The sequence below is a fragment of the Boleophthalmus pectinirostris genome, unplaced genomic scaffold, assembly GCF_026225935.1.
Source record: "Boleophthalmus pectinirostris isolate CB_2022bp ecotype Guang Dong unplaced genomic scaffold, ASM2622593v1 HiC_scaffold_8, whole genome shotgun sequence".
NCBI lineage: Eukaryota > Metazoa > Chordata > Actinopteri > Gobiiformes > Gobiidae > Boleophthalmus > Boleophthalmus pectinirostris.
This window is the reverse complement of record NW_026571515.1, coordinates 37,268,790-37,289,815: the sequence shown is the minus strand read 5'-3', so window position 1 is coordinate 37,289,815 and position 21,026 is coordinate 37,268,790. Positions and strand designations below refer to the sequence as shown.

General features: G+C 41.2%; 1 protein-coding gene across 1 annotated transcript in view; it reads right to left on the bottom strand.

The window, feature by feature from the left end:
* Nucleotides 1-271: 271 nt before the first annotated feature.
* The window catches only part of LOC110156316 (teashirt homolog 2), a 155,035-nt gene continuing 134,280 nt past the window's right edge, over nt 272-21,026 (bottom strand). The window contains exon 2 of the mRNA XM_055166486.1: nt 272-4,233. Coding sequence (XP_055022461.1) covers nt 1,190-4,233 — 3,044 coding nt within the window. The 3' untranslated portion in view covers nt 272-1,189. The remainder of the gene's footprint in view (nt 4,234-21,026) is intronic.

Below are 21,026 nucleotides of genomic sequence, written 5' to 3'. Positions count from 1 at the left end.
ACATTACACTTTTTGCTGTGATGGTTTCATTTTCCTGTTATAGTTAAACTCTCTTAGTCCTGAATGCAAATATGCTGACATTTAGAAGTTTAGAGGTAGTTTAGCCATTCAAAAGATAGATTTATTTATTTATTTTTTGTGTTAAATTAGTAATTGCTATGGAAACAGTCATCATTCTGAAATCCATGTGGTTAATCTGAAGAGTTATGATTCTATGGTGATTCAGGGCTTTTTTGTTTAATAAAAGTCCATGCTCAGACATTGTTTTTATTAGTCAGCAGTGGTGGAACCTAACAAAGTAAAAGTAGTGACAGTACTGAACTTAAGTATATATTTTTGCTGTTCGCACTTTAGTTTCGATTTTATTTCACTACGTTTGAGAGCAGGTATGTGTACTTTCTACTCCTCTACATTTCTGAACTAGAAAAGGCTGAGGGTTTATTTTTAACACGTTCATAATTTGAGCAAGCAAAAATATATACATAAAATCAGATAAGGAAAAAAACGATTGATACATTTTTTCTGGTGAACAAAATAAAGCACTTTTTGAAAATCTAAATCTCTGTGTAAAATGTAAAGTGTAAAATTTACTTGAATAGATTTTTTCATGTGACACTTTTACTTATGTTTTTGCTTGGGTATTTGTACTTTTACTTAGGTAAGTTAGAGTACTTCCTTCCACCACAGCAACATTCTTTTAGTTATATTTTTACTTTTCTCTAAAGTTAGGGCAAAGTAGCGGTGGACAACATAAATACATTCGATTCAGTGGTTTCAACTTCTTGTTATGAGCCACATTTGTTTTGTTTTGTTTGCAAATATGCCGACATTTTGAGGACTTTTCACAATTCAAAACTCTTCTTTTCTTTAAATTATTGAAGCGTGGACTCTTAGACGAAGGTGTAGTTAATTACTTCTCAAGTGAAATACGTTTACCAAAACTGATGTAAAAGATTTTGATGAAAGAACCCAGGATTTCAGAAAATTAAGGGCTAATCCGGATTTAGAATTATTTAATCCGTCATTTTGTCATTTATTAGTCCTGTTTTAGTCATGATCAAGTCTTGGTAGTATTCCACAAATCTGAGAACCACTGCACTACAAATCTAAACAAAAAAAACAACAAAAATGCTGTGTGAAATGCCTGAACCCGTGTGTTAAAACAATAAAAACACATATTATCAAAAGACTACTCCTTGTCCATTTCTACAAACTGTGAGTGGTTATCGGGCGATTTGCTGTGCGTTTTACTCAAGTGCAGTTTGACCGCGTGGTTGCTGGCAAATGTCCGGCAGCACAGTTTACATTTGAACTTAGAGTCTATGTCCTCTTCGGAGATTAGCGCATCCGGAGAGGGCCGTACGCTTAGGGCCTTGGGCAGTTCGGGCTCCTCGACTTTCGTGTGGTGCTCTACCGGCATTTTACACATGTCTTTGATCTGGAACCCAAGATGGGACTCCAAATGCGAAATAAAGGTAGCGGGTGACCTAAACTGTGAAGCGCAGTCATTACAGTAGAAAACCGGATGACCTGAATCCATGTTTTTGAGGAATTTTGTCCCTCCGGTTTTCCGTAGCTGGTATTTGACATTCGCTAACCAATGGCTTATGGTCGTCATGGAGAGTCCGGTGAATTTGGAGATTTGCATGCGTTCTTGAGGGCCCAAATCTGACAGTAAGTATTTGCCTTCTGAAGTCTGAAATAAGCTCGACGCGAACTGGGCTTGCAGGATAAGAAGGTGGCGCGGATTCCAATTGGACTGCCTCCCTTTGCGTTTGTGGACGGAGTAGACTTCGGCGGAGACGTCTTCGAATCTCCTCACGTCTGATTCCAATTTCATCGTCGGGAGTCGCGACTGGAGGGACGGTTTTGGCGTTGTAGCTTTCGGCAGCACCTTAACCATGTCGGCGATGTCGGATAACGCGTATTTCTGCGGTACCGGCGTTGACGTTTGCAAAAGCGAAGAACTTGCCTTGTTATGTTTTGATTTCGTCAAGTCTATAGGCTGGTCATCGTTGACAAAAATGAAAGGGTTATCCGGTTTGCTCCTCACTGGACTCCCGAGCATCCGAGATTGTTTTTCATTGCTACGGTTCATGTCTGCAAAAATGGCTTGGGCATGAGCTGCTAATTTATCCTGCCTGGAGTTGTTAGGTTTATTAGCTTTGCCTAGATGCGTGTTCAAAACGGACTGCAGAGCGCTAAGAGGGTTAACTGCCAGCATATCCGCGGTGTCATTGGTAGCCTCTGAAGTGCCGCGTCCGTTGCTGGCGCAGGGGCTCGGCGTTGTCTTGCCTCTGTCAGAAAAATCCGGGCTCAACTTGTCTTTGATCGCATCTTCATTCACGCAGTCGGCATCCAGCTTTGAAGAGGACGAGGAATCATCTTGACAATCGCTGTCATCGTTCTCGCCGAGATCAAACTTCAAATTCTGACTTTCTTTACCATCGCTAATGCCAACCTTTTCCTTTTTGATGTCCGTATTTTGATGCAGTCCCTGGGGAGGAGAGTAGAGTTTTCCCTTGGGGGCGATGGGTCTCAGCTTGTGGTTAAACGCGTGCTTTAGCTGGGCGGGTGGCGAAGTGGAGAGAGGAGGGCTTTTGATAATGCCTGATAGTTGATAGGCGGCGTGGATGCTTGGGTAAGCGCTCCAACTTGGCGTACCAGTTTGCGCTTTATTGATGGCAGAGGCCACAGTATTGGCTAATGATTTCAGAATATCCCCTCCTCCTCCTGATTCTTTCTCCAGGTCCTCCTCTCGCAAATACGGGTACTTAAAAGTCCCGTTCCCTGGTTTTTGGTCATCACTCTCTGCCTTATCTTCTTTAGCGCTTCCTTCTTCCATTTTATCTGAAGTAGAGTCCCCCTGACTGTCCTTCTCGCTCCCTGCGGGCGTTTTGGGCGACGAAACCATCTCCCCGTCTTTCTCGTTCGTCGCCGGTTCCGCTAACCCTTGCATCTTTTCGATCGCCAACGGATCGAGCGCGAGCTGTTTGCCCTTTTTGGAAGCCGAGTTTGTCACTTTGATAAAATGTCCCGTGACCATCATATGAGTGGTGAGCTGCTGGAGCGTGTCGTGCGAGCTGCCGCACTCCATGCATTTAAGGATCTGCGACTTGCACGTCTCAAACTGCCACGTGTAGCTCGCTCCGTTCTGATAGCCGTAGCGGTTGTTGGCGTTGGACATGTTCGCCGCCCGTTGAGCGTCGGTGAATCCGGAAACGCCAGTCGTAGAGTCAGGAGAGCATGGCCTAGCGACTTCGAACGCTCGCTTTTTCGCTGGTGGCAAAAGTTTGGGAGTTATAACCGGGATTGGCTCTTTTAAAGGCACTTTCTGGTAATGTTTCGTTTTAATCATATGCACGCTCAAATCTTGCAACGAGTCGAACGAATGGCCGCAGAACATGCATTTTAAAACTTTCTGAGCGTCCTCTTTGCCTTCTAGGTCTTGCAGGTTTCTTTTACGAGATTTGGAAGAGGAAGCGGAGTTGCCTGCCTGTTTGCTATGGTTATTGTCTTGGTAGTGTCCGCTTTTGTTCATGTGCACCGTTAGCTCCACCAACGTGTCATAAGCGGCACTGCAGTCCTTACAACGAAACCTGCTCGCTCCCGTGAACACCGATCCGCACGGTTTAGCGCTCTGCCGGTAAAGATGCACGGAACTGAAAAGATTCGGTTTGGATGTAGGCTTGGGAGAGACAGTCTGTTGTAGAGTTTTCGACAACGCATCCTGGTGCCAATCAAACTCGCTTTTATTATTATTACTGGCGGTGTTGTTAGCGCTTCCGTTAGTGCTATCGCAATTCGCTTTGCTCGCGTTTTTTGCTACTTTCAAATCCACTCCCGTCCAGTAGGAATCGGACAAGAAGTTTGCATAGGCGGCGCGCATTTTCTCCAAACTACTTCCTGTTGTCTCCTCTTTGTTTTTGGATCCACGGCTCGCTTCGTCATCGCGTTGGCTTTCCGGGGGCGAGGAGGCGGTCTTGAAATCGGACAATCGGTCGCTACAGTCACTCAACCGGGATTCCAGTTCTGCTTCCTGGTTGGAAAGCACGCTGATCGGGGAGTTTGCGTTGCTGTAGGTGTTGGTGCTTTTGTTGTCCATATCGCCCCCTTCTGGTGATAGTTTGGGGCTGGTTTTCTCCGAGCACTCCTCTTCTGTCTGAGCGTCGTTGTCTCCATCTTCCTCCGCGATGGGTTCCTCCAAAATGGCGTCCTCGTCAGGCATGTACACTGAAATAGAGAGAAAGAGAAAGGGGAATTAAACTTCGAGCAAGATATGTTCTGGTTCTTATGGTTCCTTTAAACATTATGAAAATTATTTAAAGGCCCAATATAACATTTTTTTCTATATATTTGTGCAAAGGTCTTACCCCAGTACAGATTTATTGTATAAGATAAGATGACCTTTAATTGTCCCACAATGGGGAAATTCCAGAGTTGCAACGCACAGTTCAAGAACAGCATGAGAATAGAAATAGGCACTCAAAAATCAAGATGAATATCTATTAGAAAAACTGACTTAAATGAAGGAGTATAAGCAGCTTTTAACATCAACATAAGTCTATTGTGCACTATTTGAATCAAATTAGTGTTTTATGGTTAATCAGGTGATGCACTATTAGCATGCCAGTTGTTGTTAGTGATGGCAAACTCTGCTCTGGGCTCTGAATGTTGTGAAAAGAGATTATAAACTCATCGTTGTGAATAATTAGGACTCTCTGAATGCATAAGGTAAGTGAGGAATAACTGTGGACCACTGCAAGTTGTTTAAAAAACAAGTTCTTTTTTTTTTTTTTAAAGAAAGTAAAAATCAGGTAAAGCGCCTTTAAAATAGAATGCAGAGAAACTGACCGTCTGCAGACATCAGAGAGGGAATGGTTCTACAGAGGAATATTACAGGGGAAAAAAAAAAAAAAAAAATTTTATGAAAGTTTTTTTTTTCAAATAAAATAAAGAAGTACTTTCAAAACATTGTTTTTTGATTGCACGGGAAATGTGACCCAGATGTCATGTTTTTCAAATGACAAAAAAATAAATAAAAAATTCTGTTCCACTAACAAAAGTTACATAGAAAGGTTTTGCTAACATAATATTTAATTAGTCACAATATGAACAGAAAAGACTAAAAGAAACTAGATTTGGTTTTGTTGTTGAAATAATGAACTTTTTGTGAACAATTTAGTTTTTATTCAACTATCAGTCGAATCAAGGTCTTTTTTAAAACCAGCCAAAGTATATTTTAAAAGTGCACTATGAGAAAGTTTCTCGTATTATGTAAAGTACAAGGATATATAATAAGAATTTTCAAACTTGCAGATGAACAAAGAATCTAACAAATATCTAGTCCAGACCAGTAAATGTTAGTTATTTCAAATGTGTCTAAATTATAGTGTAAAGTGTGTAAACCATCCAAAAGACACATCTTTAGCAACATGCAATTCAAGACTGCCCACTGATTTAGTGCTGCCCAGCGCAGTAAAACCTCCATGGAGACAAGCATGTGCCCACCAGAAAAGTTACACAGTGCACCTTTAAGTCGTTAATAACCATGGAAACGACATGTGATTCACGACTGCGCATTGACCTAGCGCAGTGTCCTCTCTATGCCTCCCTCCACTTGAGATGTTTACAACAATCTCCGCCCAATGAGTGACACTGGCAAATTGATCGGGCCGCTCTTGTTAAGTGTTACTCCGAATGTCCGCTGCCATGGCGATTATACAAATAAAAGCTTTTGTTCTCCACGGGAATAGCCCCTAGCCCCTTTAACTGGCGCGCTGTAAAACCCCATTCAAACGTCAAAATCGCTTGAGTGAAAAATATTAAAAAACGACTATCCACCATCTTAATTTGTAGCGCTTCATGTTTGGAAAATTGATTTTGTTGACAGAGGAATAAAATGGAAAACGGCGGCCGATGTTGGAAAGATGATGTTATGCGCTCAGAAAAGCAGATTCAATTATCAGAGTTGAAGCGACACAATTAAACCAAATTTGGAGAGATTACGCGCAATCTGTCTCGTCATTTTTCCCTGACAATCTGGTAAACAGCAATTACAAGTTTGATTATTCACCTGCACACACTCACAACACAAACGCTATGGCTTTAATTAACACGTAATTAAACGACAGTATCTGTAATTGACATGTTTCGCATCGGCCAATTAGAGTTAGGCTGAGTCAGTATAGATTGTTTTCACAGGACAATAGTGGGACGAGACGCCAAATGGAACAATATAGAAGACAGGGCTGTCAAAAGTATCCAAATATCTGACACCAACAGTGAGTGTCGAGTCCAGTCTTAAGTACTGAAGTAGAGTTTGAAGTTTTAGTGTCGTGATAACATTACAGGTACAACATTTTACAAAAACAAGTATTATTTTCACTCCAAGTAGTAAAAAAATGTCTTAAGTTGCTTTCAAAGTAATGGTTTTCATTGCACAATGACATTTTGTGAATAGCTATAAATGGTACAGACTGTGATGGATACAAGAAAAAAAAGTAGAAATACTTAAAGTGCCCATACTGCACTATTTTCTGATCTATGTTCTATTGTTTACTCATCACAAACAGACCTGGAGTTGTGTTTTGTTTCATTCACACATGTTGAACACACAAACCCTGCAGATTTAGGCAACAGGAGAAATTCAATTGTCAACTGGACTAAAGTTTATTTTGGTCGAAAAACTTTCGCAGCTCATCCAAGCTGCTTCTTCAGTTGTGGTCAGAATGCAGGTGGACACTTCCTTATATCTGTCTGCAGGGAGGAGCTAAATACACTGAAGCTACTCTGAAACTAACACACATCCTTGTTTATACTTTCTGTTTGTTAGTTGAACTTGCGCTGAGTGTGGGGTCATCTTAACAAAAATAGCCTCTTTAACTCCTCTCTCAAACCAGTTCTTTTCTCTGGCTCAGATCTGTACCTCACTGTCCACAAAGGAGTGGCCTGTAGCTTTTATATAGAGATGAACAGTAGACTGAGGTCCACTACTGCTCTCTTGTCTGTGTTGATACATCCTCTCGCAAAGTGACTGTTTTGTTTCTCCAATGTAACGCTCTCTGCAGTCTTCCACCTCACTGAAAGGAGTAGACCTTTCAGTGTTTTAGACTTAGTTTGTGGCTCACTGTTTTGTTTTGGGCCAGTTAATGTCTTAAAGTGTTTGTAGGTTTGAAATAGACTGGGATTTCATGTTGTCTGAAAATCCTCTGTAGTTTTTCAAAACACCAGCCAGATAAGGAATAGTTACACATGTTTAGGCTGATTTCTTCTCTGAAACTGAAACCACTCTGTTCCACCTTGTGATGTCATGTGGTGATATAGGAAGTGCTCCAGTGTGTTTTTAAACTCCATACACCTTCACTAGAATCATTTAGATAATTTCAGTCCTGGAACTGCCATTCTCTAGTCAACTAAAGGTAAAAAGTAGCTGTTAACGTGAAAACTACCGCTTCATGACATCACAAGGTGCAAAAGAGCATTTTGAGCTTAAGGGCTGACAAAAATTGCTCTGATGGCCGCAGTTTGGACTCCCTGGTCTGAGAAAAGAATCATTCTGATTGCACTACAAATGTGACCCATGTGTCATCCTTTTCAAATCTGTTCCACTAACCATTCCCATTTTCATAAAACACAATATTACAAAGCAAAGTTTTGCGCACACAACATTTAATTAGTCACAATTCAAAGTGGAAAACTAAATGAAACAAAATTTGGTTGATTTTGTTTTGTTGTTGAAATAATACACTTTTTATGAATAATTAAATTTCTCTTTTTAAACTGACACTGTCCAATCAGATGCCTGCACAAATGTTGCCCTGTAACAAGTTTGAAGTCATCTTTTATTAAAATTTGAATAACAAACCAAACAGTATATTACATTTGAGGTTGGAATTGGAATTAAAAACAGAGAGAGGAGAGGAACCCTGCACTGAACATAGTGCTGAAATCAAAACTACACACACACGCATGGTTAAAAGTCAACATTTATGACTATAGCAAACAACCTACGTAAAATATCACAATAAATATCGTACAGTGAGCTTTATATCGTGAAAATATCGTACCAAGAGATTTGGATATCGCTACATCCCTACAAATAAGAGCAAGAGAAAAGACCGTAATGTGCTTTTTGTTTTTTTGGACATAAGAATTACAATGGCCCCTAAACTACCTCTGAGATTTTGACGTTATCAAATTGTACAGACTATAGATTGTGTTCACGTGACATTACAACGAGGGATGTCATGATACGATAATCTCTTGATTCGATATTTTCACAATAACATCTCATTGTATGATATCTATTGTGATGTTTTATAGATTCTAACCACATTGTGTATATGGTACTTTTTTGTCAAAATCCAAAAAATGAAGATTTAAAAGTGCTTATAACAGTTATTTCATCATGTAGATTGATTGAGCATAGCAAAGGATCATGGTATATGTAGTTCTCTATTTTTTTTGTTGGTGCACCATAACCATGAATTTAAGCAAAGAAATGAGCAATTCGATATATTGTGATGGTCCACGATATTATTGTGAGACTTTTGACGATACAACAACATGATATTTTGGTTATTGTTACATCCCTAATTACATAACAATATATAACATTGTAGAATCTCTATAGTTTAAGATGAGTTGGAGGACAGGTCAGAATTCTCAGGTGGAATTTGCAGATTTGTTGACCTGGTTTATGGTTCATATCAGTGTAATTACTTAGCCAGGCTGGCGCCACCTAGTGCATTTGCTCAGTTTCATTTCTCTCCAGCGACGAGGTCAGGAATCGGAATACACTAGATACACGATTTGCAAGAAACCCAGAAGCTGTAGACTGAGCACCGGCCAATCAGCGAAGAGCGATGAAGCCATGACCTTTTTGTGGTTCAGCACAACAGTAAACAAAGCGGTCAAGATGGATGTAGATGAAGACAGACATTCTGTGTTGGCAACAGTTCCCGAGATCGAGGATTTAAAGCCAGAACAAAGAGAATGTTTGGTGAATTTTACCAAGGGGAAAGACGTTATTGTCCTTCTTCCTATGGGATTTGGGAAAAGCTTAATATATCAGTTAGCCCTTTAGTGGCGCATTACATATGTCACGACCAAATAACAGCTATTGGTTAAATTAAAAAAAGTACCTGCCTACTGTCGAGCGAACGAATCCTAATGCTGCGAGGTCAGACGGTTTACACAAAGTGAAACCGGCAGATGAATCGGGCTTGTAATTACTGAGCCTATCCACATGAAACAAAAACTGGCACAAAAGTTCAGCACCTTCTCTGTCAGTATAAATGAACAAAAGTGAAATTATTTTTGCACTATAGCTTCACAAAGTGGTGCAGTTTTTCAACCTAAGGAGTTAGTTGTTGTCAGTTGAAATTATATGAAACAGAAAACATACACCAAAGTTTTTGTAAAGGTGCAAATGCAAGGAACGGCAATTTAAAAGTTAAGTTTCATCGGATGGGAGGTAGAATGTTTTATGTACATAGTATCTGTTTTTCTTGTTGTAGAGGGAGCTGATCTCACTGGGTGACCTCACTTTGGGACCTCTGATTCAGTAGTGGGGGATCTGAGCACCTGGGCTGGCAACCGTTTTGTATACTGTGGTCCAAAGCAAGAAAAATGATCTGACGAAGACTTTTTGCCGAAACGTTATGTAAAAATAAAGAAAGCTTTTGGAAATCGTCCTTTTGAGTGTGCTATGCATTTTTTCACTTTTAAAATGTCAGTTGAGATTAAAATGAATATGGCAAATTAGTGGACCCAATCCCAAACAAATAACGAGAAGCTTCAACATTTGTGGATCTTAAGTTTGTATATTTCTTCAAAAATAGTAAATCTACCATAGCGTTATTATTTCAACCTGCCGTCAAATTCAAGAAAGTGAACGCAAATCTGGTTAAAAAAAAAAAAAAAAAGAGAAGCTGTGAATGCTACAAAACACAATACGCTGTAGTTTCCTGAGGGAGCGCATGTCGTTTTGCAGTGCGTTTAGCCTTTTCAGCTCATATTAACAGGCTGACAGTTATTCTGACACTTAAATCTCACATGTGAAGCTTCCCCGTGCATTTTGGACATGTTTAAATATGAATGGGACATAACAGCGCTGTCCATGTTCTTCACAGTGCAGCTCTTCAGCATAGGGCACCAGCCGAGCACTCAAAAGTCCCACACTGACCGCTCCGTTGAACGCCTCGCCGCAAATACAGACTTTTTTTGTATCAATATTTCACAAGAGCCCGAAGAGGAAGCCCCGGGGTGAAGCGCTTTGGACTAATGGACAGAAGAGGAGGAGAGGCTGCACTGTAAAATAATACAAACTTGAAAAATGAATTCAGAATTTTTTGTTTTCTTGTAGTTTAGTTTTTGTGTAATTTATGGCTCTATATTATTAGAGTTGTTTCAAGGTGCACTCTAACTTTTTACTTGGAGGTCCGTCATCTTGTTTCTATGGAGATGTCATTGCTCTGCCTGGAATGTTCCACAGTATGACATTAAACAGCTCTACCTTTCATTTATTCAGTTACAAGTGGATTTATAGCTCAAAAATACCTTGAAAAACAGACATTCTGACTGTGAGCGGGGTTGCATCTCCACAGATCTGACCTGTAACTTAGTCTGGTTTGGTCTCCAGGGAGATTGAAAGGTTTAATGCCATACTGTGAAACATTACAGACAAAGAAATAACATCTCCATGGAGAAATATGACGGACCACGACTGAGTCATTATCTGTCAACGGGTTATACTTTAAAGGTTTCACTATGTACCCTTTCAGGTATAGCATCTGTCATCTGCCGGTCTCCATGGTGATGTTACTGTTGTTGCTTGGGATGTTCCACAGTATGGTATTAAAGAGCCGTAGGGCCTCATTTCCCAGTGAGCCAGAGTGTTGGAGACGTGTGGAGACACTTTTTAAAATATTCCATCCAGTCCTTGTATTTGCAGAGGTCACTGGTGCTAGGCTAGTGCATGTCAATGGCCATAGTTATCCTGCCACTAAAAACAGTCTTACCCACTCCACAAAACACCCGAAGCAAAACTATTATTACACCAGACTGTCCATGTGAATGTCTGTGTCGATACGATAATGTTTGAAATAAAACTAACTTTGCATCGCATGAATCGTCGCACGTTGAGGGACTATTTTCTCATATATCAGTCCGCCGCTGTCTAACTTTCTATCAGGAAGTACAACTCACTGCTGCTGCTCAGACATAAATCCTTCATATGCAAGGTTGGTTTTACTTCTAAAATTATTCTATCAACACAGACATTTACATCAACAATCTGGTGTAATAATAGATTTACTTCGGGTGTTTTGTAGAGTGGGTAAGACTGTTTTTAGTGGCAGGCTAACTATGGCCATTGACATGCACTAGCCTAGCACCAGTGACCTCTGCAAATACAAGGACTGGATGGAATATTTTAAAAAGTGTCTCCACACGTCTCCAACACTCTGGCTCACTAGGAAATGAGGTCCTATGTCCAAAATTTTAACTAATCTGTCTTGCATTTATTCAATACTAAAGATTTAACTGTTCAAAAAGTCCTTGAAAACTTGTCTTTTTACGGTGGGCAGGGTCACCTTTCCACAGATCTGACTGGGAATATGGCCTGCTGTAGTCACCCACTTGATTCAAATGACGTTAGGTACGTTTAATGCCATATTGTGGTGCTTTCCAGGCAATGCAATCATATCTCCAGAGACAAGCAGGTCTTAAATACATGTTAAGACTATTTTGAAACATTTTGTGAATCTTCAATCTAACTTATCTGTTAAGAGTCATATTTTTGTCTAATTTTACAGTTGCAATAATAAGAAAATGTATTAAAATGTTTGATACACATACATTGATAATTATAGACTCAAATCACAATAAATACACAGATTTCTAAGGAACTATTTGTATAGAAGTTCAATAAATCCAAAGGCATCTGAGTGTAGTCTTGTTGTCATTGGTGGTTTTGAATGGTCCTGGCCTCTGTAAGACCCTGAGGAGGAGAGAGGAAGAGTGTGTGTGTGAGTGTATGTTTTATTTACTCTCTTATAGATGTATTCTGAGCAGGAGAGCCATGACAAGCTCAAAGTCCCACTAAAGCTGAAGAAGAAGGCCCACTCCTGTTCAAGATGGCCGCCCAAAAGGTTGTCTCGTCAATATTTGATGTCAGATAAAGTTCTTCAATTCCCTGCATGCTTTTTAACTCAGATAGATGCCGTTAGTGAGTCTAGAATCACTGCTACTTCAACTTATCGAATGGTACTGTTATAAATAGAAATATCGGTGTATTTTTTATTGATATATTGTATCGTTTAATGGGATGATACAGTGTCGATATCATGGGTTGGTGTATCGATATATCGCCAAGAGTATTTTTTGGTATATTTTCTCTCTTTTATGCAACACATTTGACATTTTCACTGTTTTGATGAGTAAAATGTTTGTGTTTCATATGAACTTTGCACAAGAAGTGGTTTAACAAAGACTTTTAGTATCACACAAATGATTTAACATTTATTTTTATTGAACGAATCAATTTGAAATATATCATATTCAATCGATAGTGCAATATATCGAGATATGTTTTGTATCATGGCCTACATATCGAGGAATGTATTGTATCGGCAACTTCTTAATGATACCCAGCTCTATTCATCACATCATTATTTATGTAAGAAGCAAGTACATATTTCTAAAAAAATATTCATCACTCCATTACCTCTCCCCGTGTTCATCCAATCAAATCTGTTTATTTCAGTGACACGTAGGGCTGGGTATCATTAAGAAGTTACCTTGATACCCAGGCCATGACACAATACATATCTCGATACAGTGCACTTTCGATTCGAAATATTTCAAACTGATTCGATACGGTTCAATGAAAAATAAAGGCTAAATCATGGCTATGATATTAAAAGTCTTTACTAAACCACTTCTTTTGCAAAGTTAATATAAAACACATCTATTTTAATCATTAAAACTGTGAAAATGTCAAATGTGTCACATAAATGTGTTTCCATCCTCTGAGCAAGCAACAAAACTGTAGCTCTGTAACAAATTTGTGTAATGTAAAATTTAGTAAAATATACCAAAAATTGCTCTTTACAATATATCGATACAGGAGCCCATGATGTCGATACTGTATCACCACATTAAACAATACAATATATCGATATTTCAATATTTTTGTACACCCCTAGTGACACGAGTGAAATGAAGGAGCTCATTGGTCGCTCATCATTTCAAACTAAAGTGAATTTCTCTCACTTCAGAGTTTAGTGCTGTGCTCATCTTTGCCTCATGTTCTGTTAGAACCTCTTGTCAAGTTGTAAATGTAACCAAAACAGAAGCATGTGTGCATTACATTTCTCTATTAGAATCACAACCTCTTCCACCACCACTTCACAAAGAAGATTGTACAATCTGAAAGCTAACAGTGGCATGACATGCCAGTCTCTGAGACAGCCAGCTGCTCCTCCTCTATCAGATGCCCTGTAGCTACTTCCATTGGCACCAATTAACCCCCTCAGATCAACCCTCTCTCTCTTTCTCCCTCTCTTCCACTCTCTTTCACTCACTTTCTCTTTCCCTCTGTCCTTTTCTACAGCTCTCTTTCTTTCCCCACCTCTCTCACTTCAGTTCTCCCACTCTCCATTCTCTCTCTCTCTCTCTCTGTCTGCTCCTCCTCTCTTTCATTTAAACTCCCCCTGCAGCTCTGCAGTGTCACTGTATCCTCGGCAGTATCAGTCTTCCACAGACGATCACATCCAAGGACGCACAACACAAACCATTATGTCACACACTGAGCTCAGATACAGAGCACACACACACACACACACACACACACACACACACACACTGAGCTCAGATACACACAGAGCAGATCCAGAGCACACTGTGAGCTCAGATACACAGATACAGAGCAGATACACACTTCACACACACAGGACGAGGAACACTGTCTCTATTCAACACAGAACACACTGACGGAGGAAGTCTGATCAAACATGGCGACAGAAGCGCAAACTCAAATCTGATCATGATCTGATTTCTGGAGTTATCAGATCACTGAAATACAATGCAAACAGCTCCTTCTGATGTGTGTAATTAAATTTCTTTCTGCATTGGCCTCTTGGATTTTCGCTGCTAAACTTTTCACCGTGAATGTTGACTGTTGAATTTACGGGAATACACACTCCCAGTCAAAAGTTTGAACACACTTATAATTCATGTGTTATGTTTTATTTCTATCATTATCCACATACAATGAGACAATGAGTGTGTGTCCAAACGTTTGACTAGCAGTGTATGTGCACAATATTTGAAAGGGATTTTTTTTTGATAGATATTTTAAACACACTGAAAGTACCGTACTTTGTGGACTATAAATCACACTTTTTTCATGGTTTGGGTGTTTCCTGTGACTTATACTCCGGTGTGATTTATATATTAAAATGTTCAGACTGAGCGCAGCGAGAGGCTCTAGTCTTGTGTGTGAGTATCTGCTGCTCCTGTTCCTCCTGTACCACTGTCACTTGGCTCTACTGCGCATGTCTCCTGCATGTGTCCTTCTGCAAGTAGCAAAATATTCAGCCGAAAACAGTAACTGAGCAGCAGAAAGAAAGCTTGGAGTGAGCGACTGACGGAAAGTGGGGATGGAGAACACAAATTCACGGCAACCGGGCAGGTGCACCGTGCAACTTTTTTGGAAGTCACTGGATGGATGGACAAAGCCTGGACTTCAGTGACACTGAAACCATCCTGTCGAGATTCAGAAAGACCAGAATAATTCTAACTGGAACTGATGCTGAGTCTGACGACAGCTACACAGAAGAGGAAGCAGCGCTCTCTTTACCTCCAGAGGTCACAGAGTTGCTCAGAAGTGACACGGAGGATGAAGAGTTGAATGGATTTAGTGATTTGGAGTGAGATGGAGAGTTTGTTAAACTTGTTCTGTTCTGTTGTTCATGCTGTAGTTATCTGAAGAACTGTTCATATGTAACGTATGTAAAATATTTTTAGTTCGTTAGTCTAATTTTTTTATTATAACTTGCCTTTCACGATGAAATGCTGGTCGGGGTAAATTTCTCCCAGAAAGTGCGACTTGTAAATATGTTTTTTTTTTCTTCATTACGCAGTTTTTGGCTCTTGCAACTTATACTCCGGAGCGACTTGTAGTCTGAAAAATACGATACTTACAATTTCATCAGAATGAAAATAATAAGTAACATGGTTTTTTCAGAATTACAAAATTCAGCAGCATTTAAAATTCCAAATCTGATGAAACTAATGATCTTCCATATGAGTCGTCTAACCTGTCAAACACACTTCAAACTGACCTGCACTGACAGGACAATACACAAGACACATTAGTTTTTTTAGGGCTGTCCTTTGACATGTCCTTTAGTATAAATTGTGATTATACTATATTTTTAAACCAACAGAAGCACATGTTCCAGATATAACCTTTATAATTCCAAAATGAACATACTTGACTAATATTTATCTCTCATTAAGTCTAATTTCATTGACTTTCATAATCTACAATAGTGTATTTTTTCTAGCAAAGAACAAGTTGTCTGTTTTACCAATGACATTTTGTAACTTGTACATTTGTAATACTAAAAAAAAAATACTCAAAAATAACATTCGAGTGGGTGAAAAGCTGTGCACTCAAAATTTGTGTAAAAAGTCTAATTGAAAAGAGTTCTGGGTTCTTGCTGGGGCCTCACTCTCCTTTTACAAAACAAGAGCCTGTGTGCAGATTTTGCGTCGTCATAAAGCTCGGCGCGTGTGAGCTCACAGCGAGATGTGCTGCTCACGTATGCAAAGGTCAGGAGCCCGTGTCCGTCGTCAATCACACTCTCAGCGTTTATTCTCCTTATCCACAGCCCAGACCCTCGAACTCTGGAGGACGAGAGGAGGGAGACACGAGGCCTCACAAAGCACGGAGCTACACAGAGGACTTGACAGGATAACAGTTCCAAATCAGAAGTAAGCAAAAGCGCACTTCACTTCTCGGCTCCATCCACTCTGGTTCCGATTCACTTTGTATTGAAAAAAAGGTCTCTTTTCTCTGTAACTGCTGCTATCAGACTCCTCATTTTGGTCTAAAAATATTCATATTAATTCGCTTTACATGATCCTCATGTTTTTATATTTCAGTTCCTATTTCAAAAATGAAAATAGGCGCCAATTTCGCCTCTATAACCGCCAGCCTCGGTGAGCTTCGTCTGACGTCACATTCCCTTAGTCCACTTCAGGTCAGGAGGTTATATTTTCTACAAGAGTACTGTCCAAGTGAGAGGTGTGTACATGACAACAAGTTAAAGTAGCTGTAGCCAATTTGGAAGTTTTGTGCTTTTAATGGTGCAAGAAAAAGCAGCAAAATTAAAACTTATAACAAAACCTACATCGCGTTGACAAAAGTACTACAAAAATAAGATGCATTTTAACTTGAATACTGTATTTGTTTTATAACATGACAGAATGTATTACACTTGAGTTTTTTGTGTTACACTGTAAACCTGAACGTTCAAAGTAATTAAATAGATTAAACGGTGTGTACTCAAAGTTTTAAAAATAAACTAAATAATGTCAAGTTGCTATAGGCGAGTTTCAGCTGACGTCATTGTTATTAAAAGCCCGTGTTGCATGCTGGGAAATATTTTGGTCGGAGGCAAGAAACACGATAGCGTCAAACACAGTGCGTAACCTCACGTATTTATCCCTGATAATGGTAAATTCCTGCTGCATTATCAGATGCACAAATAGAAGCACGGAAGAAGGAAAATGTCTTTTTCGTATTCTGAGTGAAAAGAACCACTAACGGTGAATTAAACGACTTTCAAACATTCCGCAGAGCAAACGTAGAAGATCCTAACAAACCGTGGACTCCAACAAGTTCAACAACACATCCGAGACTCTTGGAGGTTTTCATCTTTTCTGCTGTGAATGACCCAGGAGTTTCCACCAAGTCATTGTGGATATCACCCAAGTGAATATTTGTCCAGGTAGTTGGCGATTCTGACCAGAAATTTGGTTTGGTCCACACTCTGTCGGGGTTGAAAAGGGTGATTTGTCGTCCATCGATGCTTATGACCAATTTCTGGTCACATGGTCTTGGGTCCTCTGCCGTTAGAGTGGATAAATAACTGGGATCAATACCCTTTACATGCTTTCTCGCTCCGTCCGTCATGTTGAATTAGTGTTTATTGTCGCTGACCAAAATTCCCAGCATGCAACGCGCGCTTTTGTCAACAATGAAACTCGCCTATAACTCTTCATAATTCTTCTTTTTTAGTAATTTTAACTAATATTTTTTTGACTAACGGAAACTATTGTGGGTATAAATCAGCATAAGTTAAAGGTACAACTTAGTAGAATTAAGTGATTAAAAAATATGAAATTTGTATATAATGTACTATGTGTAATGTATGTAAGTATTATTGATAAGACAAGTAAATGCCCTGATTTTCATGTGGGGACATTAGGTTTAAATCCCCCTCCTAAACTGTGTATAATCTAATATATGTATAATTTATAATATATGTATAATACCATGTGTTTATAGTATAATATATGTATATATACTATCATGTATCATTTACTGTGTGTAGTTTGCGTTCAACTGTGTAGTGTACTTTAGAAATGATCAAAACTGTATCTTCTCAAAATGCTATTCAGTCCTGTACACACTACATACTTCTAAACGTACATTTCTTAAAGTTCAAAACATTTTTATTAAAACCAATATTAAAAATAGTCCAAAAATATCACTACTTTCTATATCTTACTAGTTCAACTGAGAATACTCCAAAGAACTCAAAAACAAGAGTATTTTTAACTTATAGATTAAAATTTCTGTGACAGCTACAAATCTCTCTCCCTCTCTCCTCCTTTATAACTTCCCATCTTTCTTTCCTCACTCTCTCCCTCTTTTTTATCCCTCTCTCCATCTCTATCTTCTTTCCATCTCCTCCCACTTCCTCTATCCTCTCTCTCTCTCTCTGCCATCCCCTCTTTAACTCTCTCCTCTCCCTATCACTTCTCATCTCTCTCTTGTTCTCCCTCCTCCCTCTGCTCCTGTTTTCTATTCTTTCTTTCTCTCTCCCTACCTATCCCCATCTCTCCTTCTCCTTGTCTCTCTCTATGCCTCACTCCAGCTCTTCTTCTTCATTCCTTCCTCATTCCCTCTGTATTTCTCTCTCTGTCCCCTCTCTCCCGCCATCACTCTCACTTCTCTCTCTTTCTCCTCCCTCTCTCTCCTCCTGTCTTCCTCACTCCTCTTGTTTCTTTCTCTCTCTCTGCCTCATCTCTCCTTCTCTGCCCTCTATCTCTCTTTTTCCTTGTCTCTCTTTATGCCTTGCTTCATCTCTCCCTCTCTCTCTTCATCTCTCTCCTTTCCTCCCCTCACTCCCTCTGTCTTTCTCTACCTCTTCCTGCTCGTCTGTTTCCTCTCTCCCGCCGTCACTCTCTTCTCTCTCTCGTCTCTTCTTATCACTTTCTCATCTCTCCTTCTCTCCTCTTTCTCCCCCTCTCTCTGCTCCTGTTTTCCTCACTCCTCTTGTTTCTTTCTCTCTCCCTCCCTACCTCTATCTCTCCTTCTCCTTATCTCTCTCTATGCCTCACTCCATCTCTTCGTCTTCATCTCTTCCTCACTCCCTCTGTCTTTCTCTTCCCATTTCTGCTCGTCTCTCTATCCCCTCTTTCTCGCCGTCGCTCTCTCCAGTCTCTCTCTATCACTTCCTCTTCTCTCCTCTCTGCATTCTCTTTCCTTCCTCTCTCTCTCCTTTCTCATCTCTCTCTCTTTCTTTCCCCCCCTCTCTTTGCTCCTGTCTTCCTCACTCCTCTTGTTTCTTTCTCTCCCTTCTCTCCCCTCTATCTCTCCTCCTCCCTGTCTCTCTCTATGCCTCACTCATCTCTCCCTCACTTCCTTTTGTCTTTCTCTACCTCTTTCTGCTCATCTCTCTGTCCCCTCTCTCCCGTCATCACTCTCTCCTCTCTCCGGTCTCTCCCTATCACTTCTCATCTCTCTTTCTCCCCCCTCTCGTTTCTTTTGCTCTCCCTACCCCCATCCTTGTCTCTCTCTATGCCTCACTCCATCTCTCCTTCGTCACCCCCCCACTCCCTCTGTTTTTCTCTCTACCTCTTCTACTTTCTTTTTCCTCTCCCTGCTCCTATCTTCCTCGCTCCTCTCGTTTCTTTCTCTCTCCCTTCTCTCCCCTCTATCTCTCCTTCTCCTTGTCTCTCTCTATGCCTCACTCCATCTCTCCTCCTTCATCTCCCACTCTTCTCCCCCCCCTCACTCTCTCTGTCTTTCCCTCTTCGTCCTTTCGGCTGCTCATCTCTCTGTCCGCTTTCTCCTGTCGTCGTCACTCTTTCCTCTCTCTCGTCTCTCCCTATCACTTTCTCATCTCTCTCTCTCTCTCTCTCTCTCTCTCTCTCTCCCTAAATCTCTACTTCTGCCGTCCCCTCTTTAACTCGCTCATCTCTTCCTATTACTTTCTCATTTCTCTCTTTCTCCCCCCTCTCTTTGCTCCTGTCTTCCTCACTCCTCTTGTTTCTTTCGCTCTCCCTACCCCCATCCTTGTCTCTCTCTATGCCTCACTCCATCTCTCCTTCTTCACCCCCCCACTCCCTCTGTTTTTCTCTCTACCTCTTCTACTTTCTCATGCCTCTCTTTCTCCTCTCCCTGCTCCTATCTTCCTCGCTCCTCTTGTTTCTTTTGCTCTCTCTTCTCTCTTTTCTCCCCTCTATGTCTCCTTCTCCTTGTCCCTCTCTCTCTATTCGTCCTTTCTGCTCCTCGTCTCTCCCGCCGTCACTCTCTCCTCTCTCTCGTCTCTCTCGTCTCTCCCTATCACTTTCTCCTCCCTCCTCTCCTCCTCTCCTTCTCTCTTTCTCTCTCTGCTCGGTCTCAGGCTGGAGTTTTGGCGTCGCGTGTGAATCGATAGCTCTTTTTCCTCGTCATCGATCGCGGGGCGGTGGGAGCGGCCTAAGCAGAGCTGTTATGACATTTCCAGATTTCCCCCTGTCCTTGGAACAATCAATTACACGAACGCAGCAATCAAAAGCTCTTTGCAAAATCAACCTGCGCCGTGACATTTTCATCTGCCCCAGTTATGCCACGCAAAGAGAGAGAGAGAGAGAGAGAAAGAGAAAGAGAGACGACGGACGGATGGACGGAGGGGGGGACGGATGAAGAGAGAGTGGACAGGAGAGAGTAGGACGAACGGTGGGAGAGAGGGAGGAAAGAGAGAGGACAAGAGAGAGGGACGGACTGAGGGAGAGTGGACAGGAGAGAGGGAGGGAGCGAGGAAGGAAGGAAGGAAGGAGAGAGAAATGAGTGGAGGGAGAGTGGACAGGAGAGAGGGAGGGAGCGGGGAAGGAAGGAAGGAAGGAGAGAGAAATGAGTGGAGAGAGAGTGGACAGGAGAGAGGGAAGGAGCGGGGAAGGAAGGAAGGAAGGAGAGAGAAATGAGTTTAGAGAGAGTGGACAGGAGAGAGGGAAGGAGCGGGGAAGGAAGGAAGGAAGGAGAGAGAAATGAGTGGAGAGAGAGTGGACAGGAGAGAGGGAGGGATGGAGGAGAGAGGGAGAAACGGAGAGAAGGAGGGAGGGAGGAAGGGAGGGTGGACATGAGAGAGAGGGATGGTGGGGCGAAGGGGAAAGAGTGGACAGGAGAAAAAGAGGATAGTGAGGGAGGGAGAGAGAAAGGAGAGGAGATTGAGAGAGAGAGAGCGGACCGGGAAAAAGGGAGGGAGGGAGGAGAGAGTGGACAGGAGAGAGGTAGGGATGGAGGGAGGGACGGAGGAGAGAGAATGGACAGGAGAGAGGGAGGAAGAGCGGGGATGTGAGAGAGAGGGACGGAGGGAGCGAGGAAGGAAGGATAGAGAGAAATGAGAGGAGAGAGCGGACAGGGAAAAAGGGAGGGAGAAAGGGGAGAGAGTGGACAGGAGAGAGGGAGGGATGGAGGAGAGAGGAAGGGAGAGAGAGGAGAGGAGAGAGTGGACAGGAGA